Source organism: Maylandia zebra, linkage group LG20 (genome assembly GCF_041146795.1).
Source record: "Maylandia zebra isolate NMK-2024a linkage group LG20, Mzebra_GT3a, whole genome shotgun sequence".
Classification (NCBI taxonomy): domain Eukaryota; kingdom Metazoa; phylum Chordata; class Actinopteri; order Cichliformes; family Cichlidae; genus Maylandia; species Maylandia zebra.
The window spans coordinates 38644264-38666932 of record NC_135186.1 but is presented as its reverse complement, the minus strand read 5'-3'; the positions used below and the strand labels follow the sequence as shown (position 1 = coordinate 38666932).

General features: G+C 44.1%; 2 protein-coding genes across 10 annotated transcripts in view; one reads left to right on the top strand and one right to left on the bottom strand.

The window, feature by feature from the left end:
• Positions 1-1527: 1527 nt before the first annotated feature.
• Positions 1528-21358, top strand: tcea2 (transcription elongation factor A (SII), 2). Of its 3 annotated transcripts, none has more exons than XM_076878016.1 (10): positions 1528-1694; positions 3218-3280; positions 3523-3628; positions 3794-3875; positions 3978-4126; positions 4330-4387; positions 4613-4766; positions 9038-9184; positions 9256-9327; positions 21007-21358. In XM_076878016.1, the coding sequence occupies exons 1-10, from the start codon at positions 1626-1628 to the stop codon at positions 21145-21147; spliced, it is 1041 nt and encodes a 346-aa protein (XP_076734131.1). In that variant the 5' UTR covers positions 1528-1625; the 3' UTR covers positions 21148-21358. The 3 variants fall into 3 exon arrangements, with proteins under 3 accessions (XP_076734131.1, XP_076734130.1, XP_076734132.1); XM_076878015.1 differs by having other exon boundaries at positions 3975-4126; XM_076878017.1 differs by lacking the exon at positions 21007-21358 and adding an exon at positions 10144-10433 and having other exon boundaries at positions 3975-4126.
• Positions 14608-22669, bottom strand: part of rgs19 (regulator of G protein signaling 19) — a 46806-nt gene continuing 38744 nt past the window's right edge. For 4 of the 7 annotated variants that reach the window (XM_004567627.5, XM_004567625.4, XM_004567629.5 and 1 more), the window contains 4 exons: positions 22455-22627; positions 22238-22333; positions 21578-21812; positions 14608-16734 (listed from right to left, as the gene is read on the bottom strand). In XM_004567627.5, coding sequence (XP_004567684.1) covers positions 16540-16734; positions 21578-21812; positions 22238-22333; positions 22455-22627 — 699 coding nt within the window. In that variant the 3' untranslated portion in view covers positions 14608-16539. Of the gene's footprint in view, positions 16735-21577; positions 21813-22237; positions 22334-22431; positions 22628-22669 lie in introns of all 7 variants that reach the window. The other 3 variants (XM_076878019.1, XM_076878018.1, XM_004567626.4) reach the window with 2 other exon arrangements.

The window sequence follows — 22669 nt, the reverse complement described above, 5'->3', positions numbered from 1 at the left end:
GGGAAAACATTTTTATTCTTTACAATAAAAATGTTTATTGTAAAGAAACTACAGGGGGCAACTGGAAAAGTTGAAGAGTGGTCGTATAAACAGGGTTTTAAATTTTCGGTTTATAAGACCAAGGCAATGATTTTACGAGAAAAAGAGTTGGAGAGGAAGTCAAGCTTAAGTTATACGGTCAGGAGTTAGAAAGAGAGAGTAAATTTAAGTTTCTTGGATTGTGGTTGGATGAAAGGGTAACACGGGCTGAACACATTCAGGGAATAATGGATAATAAATATAATGAGCGGTTTACTTGGGATGGGCTGGGGAGCAGATAGGAAGTCTTTGAGGGCCATATACCCTGGGTTAGTCAAATCAGTGTTAGATTATGTGTAGCATATAATTCAGTGGCAGACACAAACCTTTCAAAGTTAGACCATATTCAGTATCAGGCACTGAGACTCTGCACAGGTGTGTTTAAAACAAGCCCAACAGCAGCTTTACAGATGGAGATGGGTGAGATGCCACTAGGAATGAGAAGAGAGCAGTTAACACTTAATGGCAAATCTGGACGGCCATGGACAGGATCACCCAACAGAAGAGGTACTAAAACCTTGCAGGAAACAAAGAGCTTCGGATGGACTGTGACTAGGAGAGCATCAGTTCAACATCAGTCAAAGAGTGCCGTTATCAGCAATACCTCCATGGATACTACCTGATGCCACAGGAAGTATCCATTATTGGAAAAGAAGAACAGGGACAGGGTAGTTAATTTAAACGCACATACAGGACAGGCTTATATCGACAAGTATTATAATTATGTACAAATACATACAAATGCATCAAAGAACACAGCCGGTCAAACCGGTGTAGCATTGGTTGTTCCGGAGTTTAAAGTCAAAATAGGGAAAGGATCAGTGACGGACTGTCAGTATACAGAAATGCTCGCAATACGGTTAGCTGTTCACTGGGTAGAAGACATGAGGCCGTTTAAAGCAGTAATTTGTTACGACTCTGGCTCGTCATTGGTCAGTTTACAGAGTAGCCGCTCAGAAAGCAGAGCAGATGTCCTAACAGAGGTTCAGCAACACTTCACAGAATATACACACATGTGTTTATGGATTCCAGCTCACTGTGGAGTCAGAGCAGATGAAATGGCAGACAGAGCTGCAAAGGAAGCCACAAAGCATGGGGTAGTGGACCTGGGTATTAGCCTCTGTCAGACAGAGATAACGAGTATGGTAAGGCAAGAAATGAAGGAAACCTCAGTGATATGTAAATGAAACTGGATCTTATTGATTTACTGCAAAAGGACCCATGAAGTGAAAGTTATCAGGCCTTATTCCAGTTTGTAAAAGAGGGTAAATCGCTCGGGAGAATTTGTTTGTTTGGGGTTTTTTTGAGCGACGGTCCAGTTCACACTCCACACCAGTTGGAGGCGGTAATGCGCCGTTTTGTTTTTTGCCAACCAAAGTAAGAAAAAGAAGAAGAACGTTAACCTGGAGAGACAAGAAGACTCCATCTCCCACAATGCCTCGCACACAACGACCGGCCGTGAGAGGAGAGAAGAGGACGGAGAAGAGTTTGCGCTCCATCCATGGAGCTTTCCTCTGCAGGGCAGTGACGCAGAGGCAGCCGCAGACATGGTGAAGGATCAGGAAGTGGAGCGCATCGCCAGAAAGTTGGATAAAATGGTGCAGAAGAAGAGCACGGTGAGTGAAAGCGGCCGACAGGTGATGGTGAGCGAGGAAGGTAACACTTTGAAATCATGACACAGTTCAGATTTCAAACGGACACACCTGGAATCAGCTCAGAGCTCATCACCTGCAGTCAGGTGATTAGTGATGTCATTACATGGCACAAAATATTCAAACTGTAGTTTCCTGAACTCCAAATGTGACCAACGTGTGCAGCATGATGCAGACAGACCTCTGAGGCTGGACTGACGGAGAGGCTGTAGGCTTGATACTGTTTCTGTGCTGTGATGAGCTCTGAAACCTGACTGAAACTCTTCAAATAAACCATTCCTCTGCAGATGATCTGTTAGCTGTTTGACAACTACTCTTTCAAGGATGTTTGATATGAAAGGAAGGTTGGAGATTGGCCTATAATTAGCTAAGACTGCTGGGTCTAGAGATGCTTTTTGAGTAAAGGTTTAACTACAGCCAGCTTGAAGGCCGGTGGTACATAGCTGATTATTAGAGATAGGTTGATCATATTTAAGATCGAAGAATTAATTAATGGCAGGACTTCTTTGAGCAGTCTTGTCCTGCTTTCTGCTGTTACTCTCTTTTGCTTAACTTGCGCTCTTTGACTGTACTGAACTTTCTTCTGTTTGTCTGTCGTCTTGTCATGCAGCTCCTTGAGTTCTTGGTGAAACTTTGTTTGTTATCAAAGAGGTAAAAGATAAAAGAAATATTAGCTGTGTTTTTATTCCACCTGAATGTAAAGGTGTGCTGACCAAAGAAAAATAGTATTGCACAAAGGCAAGGCGAGTTTATTTGTATAGCACAGTTCAACAACAAGGTGATTCAAAGCGCTTTACAGAGACATTAGAAACACAAACAATAAAAAGCATGATTTAAAATTGATTAAAACATGCAAACAAACAAACTAATAAACAAACAAACAAAACAGTATATAAAATCAAAACTGATAAAATCAGAACAATAGATAAAATCAGTAGTTAAATGTAAGTTTTGAAATTTAAGCTTAAAAGTGTGGATTTGGTGCTTTATTCAAATGCAGCTGAGAACAGGTGAGTCTTCAACCTGGATTTAAATAAACTGAGTGTTTCAGCTGATCTGAGGCTTTCTGGGAGTTTGTTCCAGATATAAGGAGCATAAAAGCTGAATGCAGCTTCACCGTGTCTGGTTCTGACTCTGGGAACTGATAAAAGACCGGATCCAGATGACCTGAGGGATCTGGAAGGTTCATACTGGGTCAGGAGGTCATTGATGTATTTTGGTCCTAAACCATTCAGAGCTTTATAGACCAGCATCAGGACTTTAAAGTCTATCCTCTGACGGACAGGCAGCCAGTGTAAAGACCTCGGAGCTGGACTGGTGTGGTCCACTTTTTTTGGTCTTAGTGAGGACTCGAGATTCAAATGTGAAGCTTTACTGAAAAACTTTAATAGTTTTTTAACATTCAGACAGAAACCTTCTTACAGTTTTTCACAACACGTTTATTTAGTAAACGACTAGGTACAATAAAATGGTGGTTCTGTTTACAGGACAATGCTCTGGACCTGCTGAGAGAACTGAAGAACATCAACATGTCTCTGGAGACACTGCAGGTGAGCAACTCCACAAACAATATGGTGATACGAAAAAGCCTGAAATTCACTTGCGTGTCTGATTTAACTGAACTGAAGGTAACACAGGACTCGGTGTTTATGACTTTCAGTGTGCAGTAACACACCGGTGAGATTAAAGTCCACGAGGTTTATGAATACACTAGACCAAATCCATTTATCATTGCTGTGAATGTTTTCATTTAAAGCGCTGCAGAAACGTGTGTGTGTGTGTGTGTGTGTAGTCTACCAGAGTGGGTATGTCGGTGAACGCTGTGAGGAAACAAAGTTCAGACGAAGAAGTTCAGACTTTAGCCAAAACTCTCATCAAGTCCTGGAAGAAACTGCTGGGTGGGTAAAGAAAAACCGAAACGTGACATATAATGTGTCTCCAGGTGACTGTTGTCAGTTCGCATGATTTAAGTTGCATCATCAAGTGTTAGAAACCGTAATCCCGAGTGTACAAACAGGAAGTAGAATTATGGCTGCAGTCATTTGTTAGTTTTTATCTGACAGAGGGTTCAGAGGAGAAGAAAAAGGACGGCTCTCCGGTGAGGTCTTCATCCACCTCCAAGGATTATGGCAGCAGTGAAAAAGGGTCTGTTGCACACTGGCGGCGGCGTCAGCTTGTTTACATGTTTGCGATCAGGAGAAAGTTTCAGTCAAATAAGAACTCTTCCTCTCTCCTCCTCCTCAGCAGTAAATCTTCTGAGGGGCCCCCGTCCACCCCCACTTCCCCAACTACCACCACCCTCTCTCAGGTCACCTCCTTCCCCCCTGCCTCCGTAACCATGGGCTGCGTGAGAAGCAAGAGTCGAGAGCTGCTGGTAGCGGCGCTGCAGACGGACGGTGAGAAGATAATGAAGTCTGGATCTTTTCAGACTCTGAACCCTGCCTTGATCAGATTAATCTGATCGTATCACTGTCTAAATGAGGAATCTGTGTTTCAGTAATCTCCTGTTTACACAAAGACCTGGAATCTGTCAGAGTTGATAGTCAGGTGTTTGTGGTGCTGTTTACAAGCATGAAGCTAACCAATGTTTGTGTTTTAGATGACCACAAGGCCATCAGAGTGGACTGCGAGCACCTGGCGGCTCAAATCGAAGAACATATCCTTTCGTGTTGCTATTGCTGAAACCTGACCACTGAACAGTGTCGGCGGGAGCATCCTCACAGGAAGGATCTCACTTTACTGGAGCAGATTTCATTCATGATTACATAAAAGCTTCAGTATTAATGAACACCAGCAGCACTACAATAAATGTTCTGCACGTTTTTCCAGTTCCAACACATTTCGCACACACTCTTGATCCTTGACGGCTCGCCATGTGCACAGATCTTCCAGGAGTTTAAGTCGACAGACATGAAATATAAAACCCGTCTACGAAGTCGAATCTCCAACCTGAAAGACCAGAAGAACCCAGAACTGCGCCGCAACGTACTGTGTGGAAACATCTCGCCACATCGCATCGCCTGTATGACTGCTGAGGTCAGTGCGTCTTCCTCTTTAAATAGGGGTCAGGGGCGGAGTTTCACGATACAGTGCAGTGTAACTGTATAACCCTTTATTACTTCTACAGTTACATCCATATATATTTGGACACTGACACAAGGTTTTTTTTGTTTTTTTTTAACCTGTTTTTTAGTTGTATAAAGGACATAATGTGCAGACTCTCAGCTTTCATTCGAGGGTATCCACATTGAAACTGGATGAAGGATTTAAGAGTTTCAGCTCTTTAACATGTGCCACCCTCTATTTAAAGGGACCAAAAGTAATCGGACAATCGTCTGAAAGGCCGATGGATGGTGTGGGCCAGGGGTCGGCAACCTGCGGCTCTTTAGTCCTTGTACTGCGACTCCGCGTGGTTTGGGTAAAATAAATTAGAAGTATTTAGCTGAAGTGTGTTTTACTTGTATTTAGTTCTTTTTTTAACTTGTAGTTCTAAATTGGAAGATTATTGTGATTTTAAAATATAAAAATAAAATTATATTTTATTATTTTTCATCGCTCAAAATAAGCGTCACACTCGCGGAAGCCGGTGTACCCACAGAAACGTCGTGCATCGAGACTTTCAACCCCAGGTAGGCCAGTTATGGATCTTCGGATCCACATTATGTCAGCAGCTGTTCTCCACCGTGAACTATGTTAAAAACAAACACCGCTCATGCCTCACAGATGACAGCTTACAGTCCTGCGTAAAGATGGAAGCCACGATTTGCAGACGCTGTGCGCAGAGGTTCAGGAGCAGAAGTCCCATTGTAAACATATCACGGCAGATCCGACAATGTTTGCATGAACACGCTTTTCAGCATCTCTTTATTGACCACTTTTCACACACGGTTGCTGTACGCATACAGTCGGTGTTAAAGCTCACAGCCCAACACATACCAACACAGCAGCACAGATAAATGGTAAATGGCCTGTATTTATATAGCGCTTTACTAGTCCCTAAGGACCCCAAAGCGCTTTACATATCCAGTCATCCACCCATTCACGCACACATTCACACACTGGTGATGGCAGCTACATTGTAGCCACAGCCACCCTGGGGCGCACTGACAGAGGCGAGGCTGCCGGACACTGGCGCCACCGGGCCCTCTGACCACCACCAGTAGGCAACGGGTGAAGTGTCTTGCCCAAGGACACAACGACCGAGACTGTCCAAGCTGGGGCTCGAACCGGCAACCTTGCGATTACAAGGCGAACTCCCATCGCTTGAGCCAGATAGCACAGAGGTTAAGGCGGCGAGGCGTGATTGCGGGTGACTCTCAGGTGCGTCCGCCTCCTCTGCAGCGGCACTGCAGACCACGCCCTGCCACACCCATTAACCTGGTAAAATACATATGTAGGCAGAATTTTGCAAATATCTATTTTTCATTTTTTTTTAGCAGCATAGTGTTTTTTTCCAAAGTCAGGTCAAGGCTCCAAAAGCCCAAAGGCGATATGAGGGTGGCGGCTCACAGTTTTTGTTTGCTGGATCACTTTAGTTCAGCTGGGTGTTTCCTTTTGTTATATTTCTTTAAGAGTTCAAAATGTGTTAATTACATAATGTAATTTTCTCCATACCACTTCATGGATTCATAAGCAACACACCTTAGTTGAAGCATAAAGGTAAAAAAAAAAAACCAATATATGCAGTGTTATCTTCATTTTAGATGTCAAAAAGTATTTGCGGCTCCCAGTGTTTTCTTTTGCGTGGAAACTGGGTCCAAATGGCTCTTTGGGTGTTAAAGGTTACTGACCCCTGGTGTGGGCAATTCCTTCGTCATGTCATCATCAGTGAAGAATAAAGATTTGACTTGATGTTTGGTTCTTGCATTTGGAAGATTTTGCTGTGAACAGACATCATGCAGTCAATGCAGCTCTGAAACAAACAAAGACAAACCGTCTGAGAAATTGCTGCAATATTAGGAGTGACAAAATCATCCTGAGAAAGAAAGCGAGCACTGATGAACTCAGCAAGGCAAAAAGACCTGGACGTCCATGGAAGACAACGGTGGTGGATGCTCGCAGAATCACGGTGCAGAGAAACCTCTTCACAACGTCAGCCAAGGGAACAACACTCTCCAGGAGGAAGGCGTGTCGATACCCAAGTGCAGCATAAAGAGCAGACTGTATGACAGAAAGCACAGAGGGTTCACTGCAGGGTGCAACCATTCATAAGCCCCGAGAATAGAAAGGCTTGATCGGCTACAAACATCTAAAAACGCCGGCACAGCTCTGGGAAAACATTCTTTGGACAGATGAGGCCAAGATCAAGAGAAAAGTATGGAGAAGGCGTGGAACAGCTCGTGATCCAAAGCATACAGCATCATCTGTAACACACGGTGGAGGTAGTGTGATGGTTTGGACGTGCATGGCTGCCAGTGGCACTGGGATACGAGTAGGGATGGGTATCGAAACCCGGTTCTTGTTGAGAACCGGTTCCCACTGTTTCAGTTCCTTGGAATAGTTTGCCATTTTTGCAAACGATTCCCTTATCGATTCCAGTCGCCCCGAATGACGTCACCACGTTGTGGAGCGTCATTTACCTGGCAGGAAACACGGCGGCTCAAACGCTCAAAAGTTTGGTTATACTTTACGAGAACGGATGACGACAGGGCAACTTGCAATACTTGCAAAGTAAATATTTCATTTAAGGGAGGAAACACTACGAATATGCAAAAGCATTTGCTCACAAAACACGCGATGACCTTAAATGAATGTCGTGTTTTTAATTCTGGACTCGTGAATCTCAACCCAGCAGCAGCGGTAACGTTTGCACGTCCTCTCCCGTTAATGCGGCAGGTAAATAATCAACTAACAGTGCATATTATGTTAGCGCGATCTGCCTTATTACAAACCTGCCATTACTGTGCATTTAGTGACCATGATGAGACAGACAGAGTCTGGCTCAGATGCTGGCAGTTCTCGCTGCAGTCTGCCGGTAGCGTCTCCTTTCAGGCAGGATAGACGAATGTCACCGAGCAGTGACTCAGTTTGTGGTCAAAGGCTTGCACCCGTTTGCCACAGCAGATGATTTTCAGTAAGTGAATGTGTGTAATTGTAGGCAGGGACATTACTGGATATTCTTGTGTAATTGCTACAGAATAATTTATGTTATACTTTGTTATTGCTACAGAAGAATATTTATTTTATTATTTTACATTTACAATGTTTTTTCCTGGGGACCCTGTGACACCCCATTGAAGAGCCATAGGCTGGATCTCTTAAGATCTCACTGTTGGGTTTGTAAGGCCATGTTACTCCTAAATTTCTATCTTGTTCAAAGAGAAGATATAAAACAAAGTTCTAAGCTAGTCGACCTTAGTGTCCTCCTTTTTAAAAAGAATCGATAAAGAATCGAATCGTTAAACAGAATCGAAAATGGAATCTGAATCGTGAAAATCTTATCAATACCCATCCCTAGACATGAGTGTTTATGATGATGTGACCGAAGCAGCAGAACGAACTCCTGAGGTGTTCAGAGACAGACTGTCTACGTGCAGTCAGAGTCAGTGTGTTTCATAATACAGATGACCCGAAACACACAGCCAGGAGTTTATTGGAAAATTCTTCAAGGGCCAAGTCAGTCAGCTGATCTTAGCCCAACTGAGCGTTTCACTGGTTGGAGTCAGACAGAAAGGCCCACAAACAGGAAGTGAAAGTTGCTGCAGTAAAGGCCTGCAGAGCGTTAAAAAGCAGCATCTGGTGATGTCCAAGACTTCAGGCAGAGGGTCTTCAACCAAGTATAAGAAATGAACATTTTATTATATGTAATTGCTCCGATTACTTTCCTGTTTTGTGTTTGATTGCATTAAAATGCTTTAGTTCCTCACATTTATGCAATCTTTTTGTTCAAACCATTGAATTAAACTGAAAGTCTGCACTTCACCTGCATCTCAGTTGTTTCATTTTAAATTGATTGTGGTGATTTACAGAGCCTAAATTAGAAAAAAGTTGTCTCTGGCAAAATATTTATAGGCCTAATATTGTTTTATTCTGAAAGTCTAAATGGGAAGTAATTTGTTTTAGTTTCACGTTAGTGAGATGAGGTCAAGAGCCCACTGAGCTTATAGAGTGAAACGGTAAGAATCCCCATTTGTGCAGCGGTGGTTTGTATGAATGTAAACTGGATAACTACAAAAAGGAGTGGAGTCAGTGGGTCGAATGAAGCTGTGTGTGTGTGTGTGTGTGTGTGTGTGTGTGTGTGTGTGTGTGTGTGTGTGTGTGTGTGTGTGTGTGTGTGTGTGTGTGTGTGTGTGTGTGTGCATGCGCAGGAAATGGCGAGTGCAGAGCTGAAGCAGATGAGAGAGGCTCTGACAAAAGAGTCGATCAGACAGCATCAGCTTTCCAAGGTCGGAGGAACTGAGACAGACATGTTTATCTGCAGCAAGTGTCATGGAAAGAGCTGCACGTACACACAGGTATGAGCACATCTTCAGGCTGATGGTCGCTGTTCTCTGACCAGTTTTCACCACCTCATTCTCGTGTTCAGGTGCAGACCCGCAGCGCTGATGAGCCCATGACCACTTTTGTTTTGTGTAACGACTGCGGCAACCGATGGAAGGTAAGGCCCCTGACTCTGAGAAATACACAGGACATGTGGACTGGCGTTGACACTGATCAGTGTTACAGACGGCGCTGTCTTGGAAATATTTAGGGCCATATAAAAGTTTCTCTTCTGCAAATATTTGATAAATAGCTAATCGACCTACCCTCTTTCTCATCACCCTTCTTAGAGGTCTACACAGCAGTCACACCCACCCTCCTTCCTTCAGTACATCCATGAATCCTCTCTGAAGTCTTCCTCTTTTGTGGAGCTTTTGTTCACTTGTCTTGTGCACTGTCTGTTGCTTTGAATGTTTGAGCTCAGGTTTGCAGCTTCTGCCTCCAGATGGTGGCAGCAGAGGCTGAATTACAGCTTCCCCCTCTTCCTCTCAGCTCTATCTGCATGCTAACCTTCTTTACCTGACCTTCTGATCTTACCATACCCTCTCACCCCGACCTAGCTGATTTAGCTGCTGACTCAGGTCAAAGTGAAGCAACTAAATGGAGAAGCAGGTGATTTATGAGAAGAGCAAAGCTTCAGTTCAATTCATTTTCATTTATAAAATGCCAAATCACAACAGCAGCTGCCTCAAGCTGCTCAAAGCGAAAAGATTTGAGTTACCAGATCTGCATTTGTTTGTTAGCTCTGTGGTGTGTTTTTCCACTGCAGGTGTGCACTTTGATCTTTTTCCACTGAGCTTCTGCCTCTGATTTCTGAGGTGCTGAGATTCATAGTGTCTGTTTAGGGCCAGGTGACAGTCGGATCTGTTTCTGACTGTTTCAGGTTTCTCTGCATTGGGTCTGATTGAGGTGTCTCTTTGTATTTGTCTTTCAGTTCTGTTGAAGAAAACTCGGCCGTTTATTCTTCTGTCAAGAAGCAAATTGAAGTTATTGAAGTTTATTTTTTATTTTTTTGGTGTAATTTCTTTTTATATATCAAACTAAATGCTGCAATGTATTTGGAGAGACAAAAGCCAGCTGATGTTGTCCATTGGTTGAATTGGTTTTGTATTGATGACTGAGACTTCCTTTCTGAAGACGCTTGAGCCAGATTCAAATCACAGCTCATAGTGTGTCTTTCTTTGCCATGATGTGCTGAACATATTAAATCTGCTCTTGGATGAAGACCATCGAATTGCTGTTTTTATTGTTTTGGCTTCAGAAATCACCATCATCAATAAAAAGGGAAACCATCCCTGCCCCCTGGTGAACCTTGAAGTTTACTCACAAAGAAATCGGCAGTCTTTCTTTTAGAATTTCATTTGAATGGAGAGACGCAGAATATCAACCAAAAATCTAGAGAAACACATTAGACAAAACTGATGTCATGTTATTGGCTGAAATGAGTATTTGAGCCTTTACAACCCAGCTAGAATTCCGGTTCCCACCGTAGACCTGCCCATGGCTGGAATGAAGTAAAAGACGACCACCATGAACTTGGTGAGGCATTGAGTTTGAGTATTCAGAAATTGGACTGAAATGTTCAAGCAGGCCCATCTGACGTTTGCAGTGAACATCTAAATGATTCAGGAAAGCCGGGTGAGCAAGTGCTGTGGTCAGATGAAACCAAAATGGAACTGAGCTCTACCCGCCGTATGACCCAAAGAACAGCATCCCCACCGTTGGGCATGGAAGTGGAAACTTGCTTGAAGTCGTTTTTCTGAGTGTACAGGCCCTGTGTCTTCAAAGTACAGGGCCATGTACCATTAAAATCTTGGACCAGAACCTCGTCCCCTCAGCCTGAATGCTGAAGATTGGTTGTGGGTGGGTTTTCCAGGAAGACCTTAAACATAGCACTAAGAGAACAAAGGACCGGCTAAAGACGAAGATCCAGAATGAGGTATTATGCACCGTCCTCACCAGTCTCCTGTCCTCAGGTCGATGAAAAGTCTGTGGTGAGAGTTGAAGCTTCGAGTTAATGCAGAATAGTTTGTCTCCTTTGAAATGAACCAGAAACCATTTCTTTCTTTGTGGGAAAACTTTCATCACATAATGATTTCTTTCACTGTAATTTCCCCAAAGACTTGTTAGACTGAGTCAGTGGTGGTACGATGTCATCGGCACTTGGGTTTGATTATAATAAATGATGTTGTGTTTTCAGTCATTCTGTAGGTTGGACTGGCTTCCAATCTGAAAAATGTTGATTAATACGAACTGAGAAGAATTCGGCTGGTTTACATGCCACCTGTAGGAAAAAAAAATCTTGATGGTTGTTTAGCTGAGTGTGACTTTTAGCTCATCGAGACGAATGAACGATGACCTCGTGCAGCGTTGAGGTACCAGCATTGTCTCTCCACTCCTTCACAGTTCATCTTCACTGTCGGTCAGTGAAAATGAGATTAATTTACCCTCAGACTATTTGCAGAGTTACTCTAATCCTCTATTTAATGGATTATAATTCCCATTGTTAGTTTGTGCAAAACAGCCAACGAGTGACAACAAACCTTCTTCCTCTACTTGACTGGTTACAGTACCAGTGAACCCTGATGATTGCTAATCCTGGTTATATCACCCCTGAAGGTGTTCAACGCCTCAAATTCAACACAAATGTTCACACAGACTCGGGAAAGGTTTTTCCACCAAGACTCAACAAATATTTTTCAGGCTATAACCGAAAGGAGCTTCATGCCCCAAAATGTCAAGGACAAGTCTAAACGGACGAGGCTGGTTGGCTGATAGGCAGATTAAACAGATCTGTGATGGTGGCAGTCGGATGCATATCTAACCTGGCCTGGACAGACCAACATGCTCTTACTTTTGAGAAGTTAAACAGTATTCGTCTGAATAAATGTGGACGTTAACACTGTACCACGAAGCATCCAGCAAAAGACAGACTACTTAAACAAAGAGCAGAGGCCTCGTGCTGTTTTTCTAAATGCTGCTGGTGTTTGGAAGTGTGTTGACGGGTAGGATGAAGAGTGGTGGGGAAACAGAGCTGAGAAGGATTCTGTTGTGTTTGTTGTGGAAACACCGGTGAGCTCTTCCCATACATGAGCATGAAGAGAGACAGAGAAAACAGATATAACATATGTACAAATGAATCTTTTCACAAGTCTATTTTTGTCAAGAGAACATAATTGGTGCTCAGTGGAAACCGTCTGAGATTATAGATTTCAGGGAGCTGGTTCATTATTTTCTGTGTTCGTGGAAACTTTATTGAGTTGTACTCTTGGCTCCTGTTGTGCTCTAAGAACTGTTTATTAGAAAGTGTCTGACCTTAACCCAGCAGCAGAGAAGTTGTGTCCTGGACTCCAAAGAATTCCCCTCGTTCTGGACACGACACTGAGGATCAGGATTTTGTCACAGTCATTCAAACCAGGCAGCAGCAGATTAGTGACTGACCTCGAGCTGTGGACGGACACGTTTGTGTCATTTTAAGCTTCTTCCTGTCCTACAATGGTGTTTGTCTCCATCCTTCACCCAGCGTGATCGTTACTGGGAACAGTTTAACCCTTACCCTCCTGCTTCCTGTGCTGATGATTTTATATTAGCTCTGTAGCTAACCGTGAACTAAAGTTCTATATATCCTGACTTCCTGGACTAAAATCTGAAACTCCAGTCAGCGATAACGGGTATCGTGATTACCAGCCTTCTCTGTTAAGCCGGGCTCTTTGCTTCAGGCTCACATAAAAAAGGTATTTGACACGTCACGTCAGTCTTGTTTCTTATCAAATGATCCCTGTGAGCACCCCCTGCTCAGATGCTTTATCAGATGAGGATAAATAAAAATACAACACCTCTGAAAAAGACAAAATCTAAAAGTAAAATATTTATTTTTTAACAGATTTTTATTTTTTAATTTATTGTCTATTAATTGTAGTTGTTGTAAAATGTATTTATTTTGATTGTAAGCCCAACAAGGGACAATTGTTGAAAATTAGCAATAGCTATAAACTTATGTGCGTTACATCAGTTTCATGTTTTGTACTGGGACTATGTTAAACTGCACTGTCCCTTTTTAGATAAATAAATTAAAATAATCTGACAGCAGCAGAAACTGGTTCATCTAAAGATTTGAATTATTTTGTGTCTGAACGCGCTCAGTGCTGTTTGTTTTTAAGCTGTGAGACTTTAGACTGTATCCATGGAAACATCAAAGCTTCCTGTCACACAGCCTGATTTGTGACAGATCAAAGCGAAGTCTGTGACTTTACCACAAAGTCAGATATACGTGTTGGTGATCTGTGGCGAGCGTAGACCCTCAAGTTCATCATCACATCAGCTGGACCGACTTCACCAACCCTGCAAACACCGTTAGGTTTTCCTCTTCATCGAGGCCGAAGGTTAGAAAGAAATCCTACCATCAGAACATGGGAAACCAGCGAGCTAGCACCCTGACATGGTTAATGAAATCTGTGTGTGCAAGCCACTGCAACCCCCTCTGGCCTCTGCTCCGTAGCTGCTGGGTGACCTCTCGTTTGGGGCTCTACTCAGCTCTTCCCAGGAGGGTGGCACGGTTCCCCCCCCCTTTAGTGGTCCTCCTCGGGTCCTCGTACTCTGGGGCCTCTGGATGTCTGGGGCCTGGATCTCCTCCATACCTGCTTCATACCCTGGTGGACGGGGCTGTGGCTCCCCACACTCCCTAGCAGATCGTTACATGGAGAAACCTTCGGAATACAAGCATGCTGATGCACACAGGTGTACACACGGGTATTCACAGACGCGGACTACAGCTTTCTTGGCTGCTGCCTCAAAGCACATTGTGCGCTGTCTATCTTGCGTGCTGCACAATATCGTTTAATATTTAGTATCTACTGATATCTATTGTTAGCTAGTTTGTGATGGTGCCGTTTTTTTTATTATGTTGCTCTTTGTTGTTTGCTTTCTTGTTTTTTTTTCTCCATACAGGTGACCCAGGTGTTTTGTTTGTTTTTCTTTCTTTCTTCCCCCTTTCTCACAGTCTCTTCTCTCCTCTATTTTTCTTTCTCTCCCTCTCTTTCTTTCATTCTTTCTCCCTGTCCTATCCCGCAGTCATGTCTGTCCCGACTTTAAAAAATGAAAATGAAAATAAATTCATAATTATAAAGGTCAATCAAATGGACCAATATGGCAAGGCCATGATGATCCACTTGGTAAAATAAATTCGCTTGGCATCTTTCTTGGCCTTAAGACAACAATTCTGATGGCTAAAGATCCAAACGGGACACACAAAAAAAAGAGTGTGTCGGTGCTGGTCAGTTATCATAATAACAGCGTTTTAGCCTGGGAGATTTTATTGATTCAGTCCTTGGTGTTAACACAGGTGTGAACACTGTCTGACCTCTCAGGTCATTTCTGTCACAAAACAAGCAGCCTCTCGTTGGATCTTCAGTTTTCTCTTTATATTTGTACAATTAAAATCACAGTTTTAACAAAATAGAAAATAAATAACATCAACAATACGAAGAGAAATGCATCGTGTGACTGGTCTGCTGAAGAGGGAGGCATCTCCTGTTTGGAACCTGTGGCCTCCGCCTCCATCTACCAGCGTTCCCATGAAGCAGTGCAGGAAGCGTCCGACTCACAACATGGGCTGCTTTTTTGCACCTGGGATTTCCTCCCGCCCCCCTTCCTGAATGGACCAACCACAGATGAGCCCGGTGGCCTCCTGCAGCTAATCAGGAGCCACAGACAGTGATGAGGTCAAAAGTGAGAGGTCGCAGAGGTCAGCAGCAGCAGCGCCCAGGTAGGCAGCCCCGGTGTGTGTCTGTGTGTGTGTGTGATACTATACTTACAGGGCCTGTTATAAATTTGTAAGAAAACAGATGTGGCGACCATAAACATTCACGTAATGGCAGCGTACGTCTGACTTAAAGAAGATAAAATTCCAACTTCACCTGCGCGTTATTCTTGGTCGTAAACAGTGAAGCGTTCTCCACCCGCACAAACAAAACCTCCTCTGTGTCACTTTTAACAGGTCCTTCTTCTTATGGTCTCTGCGACACGAGGCAGACACAATGTTCATTTATTACAACACAAACGTCCGCCTGCAGCTTTGCACTCTTTACATTTCATCTCTCAGTGATAGTAGTTTTTGGTTGCAGACTAGTTATGAACAATAATCATTATTACTGATTATCCATTCATTTTAAAGACACAGCGGTCACAGCAGCTTCGTTTACTCCGAAACTCAAATCTGTGTCTTTCTGACCATTAATGGAAGGAAAGTATTGATTATTGAACGGTCCGTGTAAGTAAAGTAGCACTGATTCTGTGTGTGTTTTCTAAACTCCAGTGTTTTTATTGCTCTGTGTGTGTGTGTCGGGTGTAATCAGTCTCATTGGGTCATCCTCTTCTGGAAAAACCAGGACGAGGAGAGACCACGGCAAACAAAAGTAGGTGAAATGTTCCACGTTCAGTTCTGTGATATAAAATATTCACGTAGTCGTTTGTTAATCAGTAGTTGGAGGAAGCGGCGCCCCCCTGTGGTCAGAAGTAAAGTCATCGATCCAGCGAACTACCAAAGATGAAGCGTCTCAGGAAGCGTCATGTTTCCAGTTCAAAAACAGAGAAAGGGAACGACGCAGCATTCATCTTTTTCTTTGAACCGCATCATTCCTGAAGTGCGAGGTGGAGTCAGCTGGCTCTGTGAAAGGAGATGCTAAGGAGCAAGGCTGGTAAAAATCCACAAAGAGCTGATGGCACATGTGAATATTTTTCCCACTGAAAAAACAATCACCCCAGTAAAACTTCAGTGTCATTCGCTGGTGCCCTCAGGAGCAGGTGGGAAACATGAACCAAAGCAGAGGTGAACCGTGAGGAGGAGGAAGGCAGGGATGGATCAGGGATCAGCTTAGTCTGATTTCAGTGACGTAAAACTCATAAATCACCTAAAATCAATAAGTTCACTGCTATTAAAATTCATCTGTTTGAGCTGAAACTGTTGGCCAGGAGTTTGTCTTAATATTTAACTGCTAGTTTTTAATCACTGCACTGCACTAACCCTGCACATAACAAGGTCTAACTGACGTCAAAGGCCTGATTAAGATTTCAAATTCGAGAAAAATATATATATTTTTATAAACATTGTAAATCTGTTTCCAGGGTTTTTTTTCTTGTTTTCAAAATGATTATCTCCATATTAAGAGAAGGTGACTACAAAAGAAGAAAGAAGTGAGCAGGAGTGTGACTAAAAGGAAGAAAACATGAAGTGGAGAGACAATGAAGATGAGTACGTGGGAAGAGCTGAGGATGGAGTGATGACTGCTTGAAAGATTTGGATGGAGGCAGAGCGCAGGTTGGATGAAGATGTTTAGGAGTAGGACTCGGAGGGCGTACGGGAGCCGCCATGAACCAGCGCCTTGTAGATGTTGGAGGCAAGGAATCGTGGGTAGGAGTCCCTGTGCATCAGCGTGTAGATCTGCAGCTGGGCGTCTTCAAAGGTGTGTGGCGTCGGATCCTGCATCTTCCTGTTGATCACCTCTCGAACCCGAGCATCCAGACTCACCTGGAGGGAAAAACACACTTTGATGCAACAAAGCAGTTCAGGTTTCACTACATAAAGAAACAGTGTGACTAATGAGCCAGCCAACCTGGAGCTGGAGACGTGACTGATAGGAGCTCACGAGAGACTCTTAACCAGGCACACTGCATTGAACAGCTGCTGCTAAACCCAACTCAGGCTACTGTGTCGTCTCCACATGTCTTTAACATGGAAATAACATTTCACTAACTGAGCCCACGTCCTCATTTTAGGTTTGACAGCATTTTAGTAGGTAAAAGTGATGCTTTGGCATGAATTGAGCTGCGGTTTGGGGAAGGCCTCGAAGGAGACTGGCGATGGCTCCCGGGCCTGGCAGATCCCAATGCACTAAATAGAAGTGAAGAAGTTGAAGAAAGGAGAAGAAAGAGAGAGGGAGGGTGAGGCACGTAAACGAGAATGATCGGCTTGCAGAACTGGGGGAACCTCTGTAGATGACAGCCGGAAGGAGCGTTTGGAGGCGTGGTCCTGCTCCTGAAATCCCGATACATAATCTCCAATAAAAATGTTGGATGTCTTGATGCTCAGTCATCCAGGTAAGTAAATCCCAAAAGGCTGATTCTGTTCATCTGGACGTTTTCGGTGGGAGAAACGTTTCATCACTCAAGGAACCGACCTCACAGCCCATTGTTCATTCAGTGGGCTGGATTCAGTCATTGTGCAAATGTGCTCTTTATAAGGTTGAAACCTGCAGTCAGCTGAGACTGAAGGAGTCACTTAGACGATCGTGAAACGTTTCTCCCACTGAAAACGTCCAGATGAACAGAATCAGCCTTTTGGGAAAAATGTTGGATGTTGTCTTCAGGAGCTGCGTACCCAAAAGTATAGTGAGAGTGACCTGTGAGAGTCTGTCACAGGCAGAAGACTTTCTACAGAACTGCAGGCGAGGATCTGAATGGATCACGATCCAGAGTTGTGCCTGTGGAGTGGTCGGTGGGTGTTGTGGTGGTGATCCCTGAAGCAGACAGGCCTAAGAAGAGGCCTATGGAGCTTGGTTTACTTGTGGACTCTGGAGGCTGCAGAGCGGTAACAATGGGCAGAACGCATCTCTGGTCATGGTTGAATGAACCAAACCTCTGCTGTGAGAGTTAGGGGAAGCCTTGAGCAAGACTTTTGTTCAGTCTTAAAGAAATTCTGGCAAATGATCAGGCAACTCTGGGGGGAAGCAGATTTATGGTTGAGCAGTGTTTGCTGCCTATAGGCTGCAGACTACCCATCTGCCTGCAGAGAGCTCTGCTGCCAGAGGGAGGCAGTGTACAGAGTCTGTGGTTCAACCATCTGAGAGCCACTCTTGCTCATGTTGTTGTTGATCTTACATACAAAAAGTTGAAATTGAGTATTGACTCCTGTTCCCGGTGAACTCTGCTATCGCTCCCTTCTCTATTCCAGCCCACTTATCAACCAATCAACAATGCAGATACTTACATAATCTACACCCAGAGGCGCTCAGTCAGGATCGAGAAGAGTGCACGGAAATAAAAAAACAAACACGTCGCCCCCTCTGTCCCTTCAAAGGTATCGAGTATCGTCCCTTTGTATGGAGCTATCTGTTCTCTGAGTGTATAACTACAGTCAGAGCCTCGTCTTTGCCTGCAGAAAGTCAGACTGGTTCTTTGTCTTCGTTTATTCCCTTTGTCAACAATTCTGTTTATTATTTTTATGGATGATGGTGGAGAGCCCACAGAGACCAGTTACTGGCCCAAATGGACGAGTTTAACCCTGTAAACCAGGACCTGTCGCTGGCACCAGACAGGTGTTTTCAAATGGTTTTAAAAATCATATTACTCCAGTTCTGACCTCCTTACGCTGGCTTCCATTTGAATTTGGGATCTATTTTAAATCCTTTTACTGGTTTTTAAATCCTTAAATGGTATATTTGCCTTATACGGTTCACTCCGGTCAGCTGAGCAGCTGAAACTTAGAGGAGACCCTGAAGCTCTTCCTCTAGTAGGCGGTCGACTTCAGACGTGGTTTTTAAAAACTCATTTTTATACACTGGCCTTTGACTCAGTGGGTAACTGACACTGTTATTCTATTGTTAGTTATTTATTGTACTTTTTGTTCTTCTGCTGTACAGCACTTGGGCCAGCTATGTGTTCTAAGTGCTACATAAAGGAATTATGGTACGGGAACTGTAACTCCCATAACTGCTTACCAATTTGTTCAATTAAAAGAATCGCAAGTTTCTGACAGCCGCGAGTACAACAATGGACTGCACCAAAATGCTTATGGGTGCATTCCCACCTACATGATACAGGAAGTGAATTTTGTTATTGAAAAATCTGCTAACTTTACACGGGTCTCGCTCTGGGCCCGGGATTCTCTGGGATCTGTGTTTTGGGCCAATCACGGGCCTTTACCTGGCTGAGCAGGTGTCTAGTATAACCAGCTTCCCCTGGCTGAGTGATGTTTGAGGCTGGTGAAGAGGACTGGCTATTTAGATTTGTGTCGTTTGCAGCTTTAACACAATCGCTGTGTGTGCGCGTCTGCTCGTTGCATTAAAGACTAACAGGCTATGTTGGGACCAACGCAGGAGCATTAGGACCGTTACACTCCTCGTCCCCTTCATAGACCACGGTACTACTTCTGTTTACATTATACATGCTTCCCTTAGGCAGTATCATTAGAAGACATAGCATACATTTACATTGCTATGCAGATGACACCCAGCTCTATCTGTCCATGAAGCCAGATAACACACACCAATGAGTTAAACTGCAGGAATGTCTTAAAGACATAAAGACCTGGATGGCCGCTAACTTTCTGCTTCTTAATTCAGATCAAACTGAGATTATTGTACTCGGCCCTGAAAAGCTTAGAAATATGGTATCTAACCAGATTCTTACTCTGGATGGCATTACCTTGGCCTCCAGTAACGCTGTGAGGAACCTTGGAGTCATTTTTGACCAGGACATGTCCTTCAACTCACATATTAAACAAATATGTAAGACTGCGTTCTTCCATTTGTGCAACATCTCTAAAGTTAGAAATATCCTGTCTCAGAGTGACGCTGAAAAACTAGTTCATGCATTTATTACTTCCAGGCTGGACGACTGTAATTCATTATTATCAGGAAGTCCTAAAAACTCCCTGAAAAGCCTTCAGCTAATCCAAAATGCTGCAGCAAGAGTCCTGACAGGGACTAGAAAGAGAGCATATTTCTCCTGTTTTGGCTTCCCTTCATTGGCTTCATGTTAAATCCAGAATTGAATTCAAAATCCTGCTCCTCACATACAAGGTCTTAAATAATCAGGCCCCATCTTATCTTAATGACCTTGTAGTACCATATCACCCTATTAGAGCACTTCGCTCTCGCTCTGCAGGCCTACTTGTTGTTCCTAGAGTATTTAAAAGTAGAATGGGAGGCAGAGCCTTCAGTTTTCAGGCCCCTCTTCTGTGGAACCAGCTTCCAGTTTGGATTCAGGAGACAGACACTATCTCTACTTTCAAGATTAGGCTTAAAACTTTCCTTTTTGCTAAAGCATATAGTTAGGGCTGGACCAGGTGACCCTGAATCCTCCCTTAGTTATGCTGCAATAGACGTAGGCTGCCGGGAATTCCCATGATGCATTGAGTTTTTCCTTTCCAGTCACCTTTTTCACTCACTATGTGTTAACAGACCTCTCTGCATTGAATCATATCTGTTATTAACCTCTGTCTCTCTTCCACAGCATGTCTTTTATCCTGTCTTCCTTCTCTCACCCCAACCGGTCGCAGCAGATGGCCCCGCCCCTCCCTGAGCCTGGCTCTGCCGGAGGTTTCTTCCTGTTAAAAGGGAGTTTTTCCTTCCCACTGTTGCCAAAGTGCTTGCTCATAGGGGGTCATATGATTGTTGGATTTTTCTCTGTATCTATGAAGCACCTTGAGGCGACTTATGTTGTGATTTGGCGCTATATAAATAAAATTGAATTGAATTGAATTGGATGGATGAGCACCAGGGTACATCCATGCAGCCCCAGCAGGTCCCCGAGGCCATCTGCTGGCTGTGCAGCAAACAAGATCTAAAGGAGTCGGAGCTTTTCCATCAGTGGCCAAACTGTGGCGCTGTCTCCCCCTGAGTCTGACATCTCATTGGGTTCCTTCTCAAAGCAGCTAAAAACCTTTTAAACCTGCTTTTGGGAACTTTTCTGTTTTTCTCTCTGATGCTATCTGGAAAGATTCTATGGAAATACAGTTTGACTCATTTTGAACTGTCAGAAGCAAAAATGATAACTGAAGACACATTTCTGCTCCCCACAGCTTACATCCACTGGTGTGGCTCGACCGACAGATCAGCTGACTCAGAACCCACGGAGCAGACGCTCCTCCACAGCCAGAGGTTGGAGAGAAGTCTCCAGAAGCATGGCCTCAGCTTTGGTGGTGCTGTCCAGCGTGCTGTAACTTGTCATTTCAACTGCTGAAATCAATTAAATATTTTCTTTACCTCCTTAAAGAAAGAAAACCCGAACACTGAGAGTGCCAGTGCTGAAAATCCAAGACGTACGGCTGTAAGGTGCACCTGTAAACACCTGGATTTTAGAAGCTAATGTGGGAGAAATACGCACTCTTTCTGTAGCGTTTGGGATTAAATGAAGAATTTTTTTCCAAAAAAGTCTGGAGTTGGTTTCTTCGAGGATAGCAATGAGAATGCGTAAACAGGAAGTAAATCCTGGTGTCAGAACCTGTATCCAGTGTTTTTGTAACAGAGCGATCACAGCTCTGGCTTAGACACACCTTACATCTTACAGCTCTGTGCACCTGTTGTATAGTTCACACACTGGTCCTCTAAACAGTGAGCACTGGTATAACCCCAGCTGAAAAACAGTCATACCTCTTTTGGTGACAGAATAGAAATGTAGTCTTCATAGATGGAACGAGCTTTCTCCTCAATGGCGCTCTTGTTCATCTCCTGTTTGAGGTCCTCGCAGGCGAGCCAAAACAGCATGTTCTCCTCGCTGTACTCTGTCCGCAGGAACTCCCGGAAAACATTTCGACCTGCCGGATTCCTCATCAGCTTGTCGAAGGACTGAGACCACAGCCGGATCTCTTCTAATGATGGTTTGGTGCTGAGGAAGAAGCGGGGAAAGCTTTGTTCATCTTCATCTGTTCATTTGTGTATGTTCCTGGTCTGCAGTTAGCTGATATAAAATTGAACGTACGAATATTTGGATATTTCTGACTTAATTGCAGTTGTGAGGCTAAACACTGAGAGTCTGTAAAGATCCTAGAGCCGTTAATGCAGGATAAACTGATGTAGGCACAGTCAGACCACATCTGTGTTTGAACACGTTTCCTTTGCAGGTAAATAAAACTCACACTCAGGCTCAGCTTATTCCCAAACTGCGTACTACTCCCATCAACATGTTTCACGGCTCGCTGAGCTCAGCTGAGGTCATACTGCCCCCTGGTGGCATTTTTCTGCAGTGCGGAAAAAGTTGTGTTTTTCATGTTTTTGAGGTCGAGCAGAGAACGATCGACTGCAGTGACTCACCAAGCTTCACAGTTTGGAATGGTTTCCATCTTTGTGTCCGGTATCTTCTTCCTCCTCCTCCACCTCTGCCTCTCCTCTTCATTCCTGACAGTGAGACTGACATGATAAAACAGCCTTCAGACAGGAAACGCGCACACACACAAACTCGCACAAACAGCACAGCCACACACGATGAGGTTAAGGGCAGCACTGACCAGGTAAGGCAGGTGTGTCTCACCATGAACAGCTGCAGCAGCAGCACCAGCAGAAGCAGCAGGCGTTGGGCCGCTGGGAATTTTGGGTAGTGGCCGTGCCCCGCCCCCCTCCCGTCCCGGTCAGTGCAGAGGTCTCGCTGCGACCTCCGCCCATGGTGAGCTCCGCCCCTCGCTCGGCCGGAATCGGACCTGTGTACTGTACAGATACATACTCAGGGTGATCAGTGTTGGGAAGGTT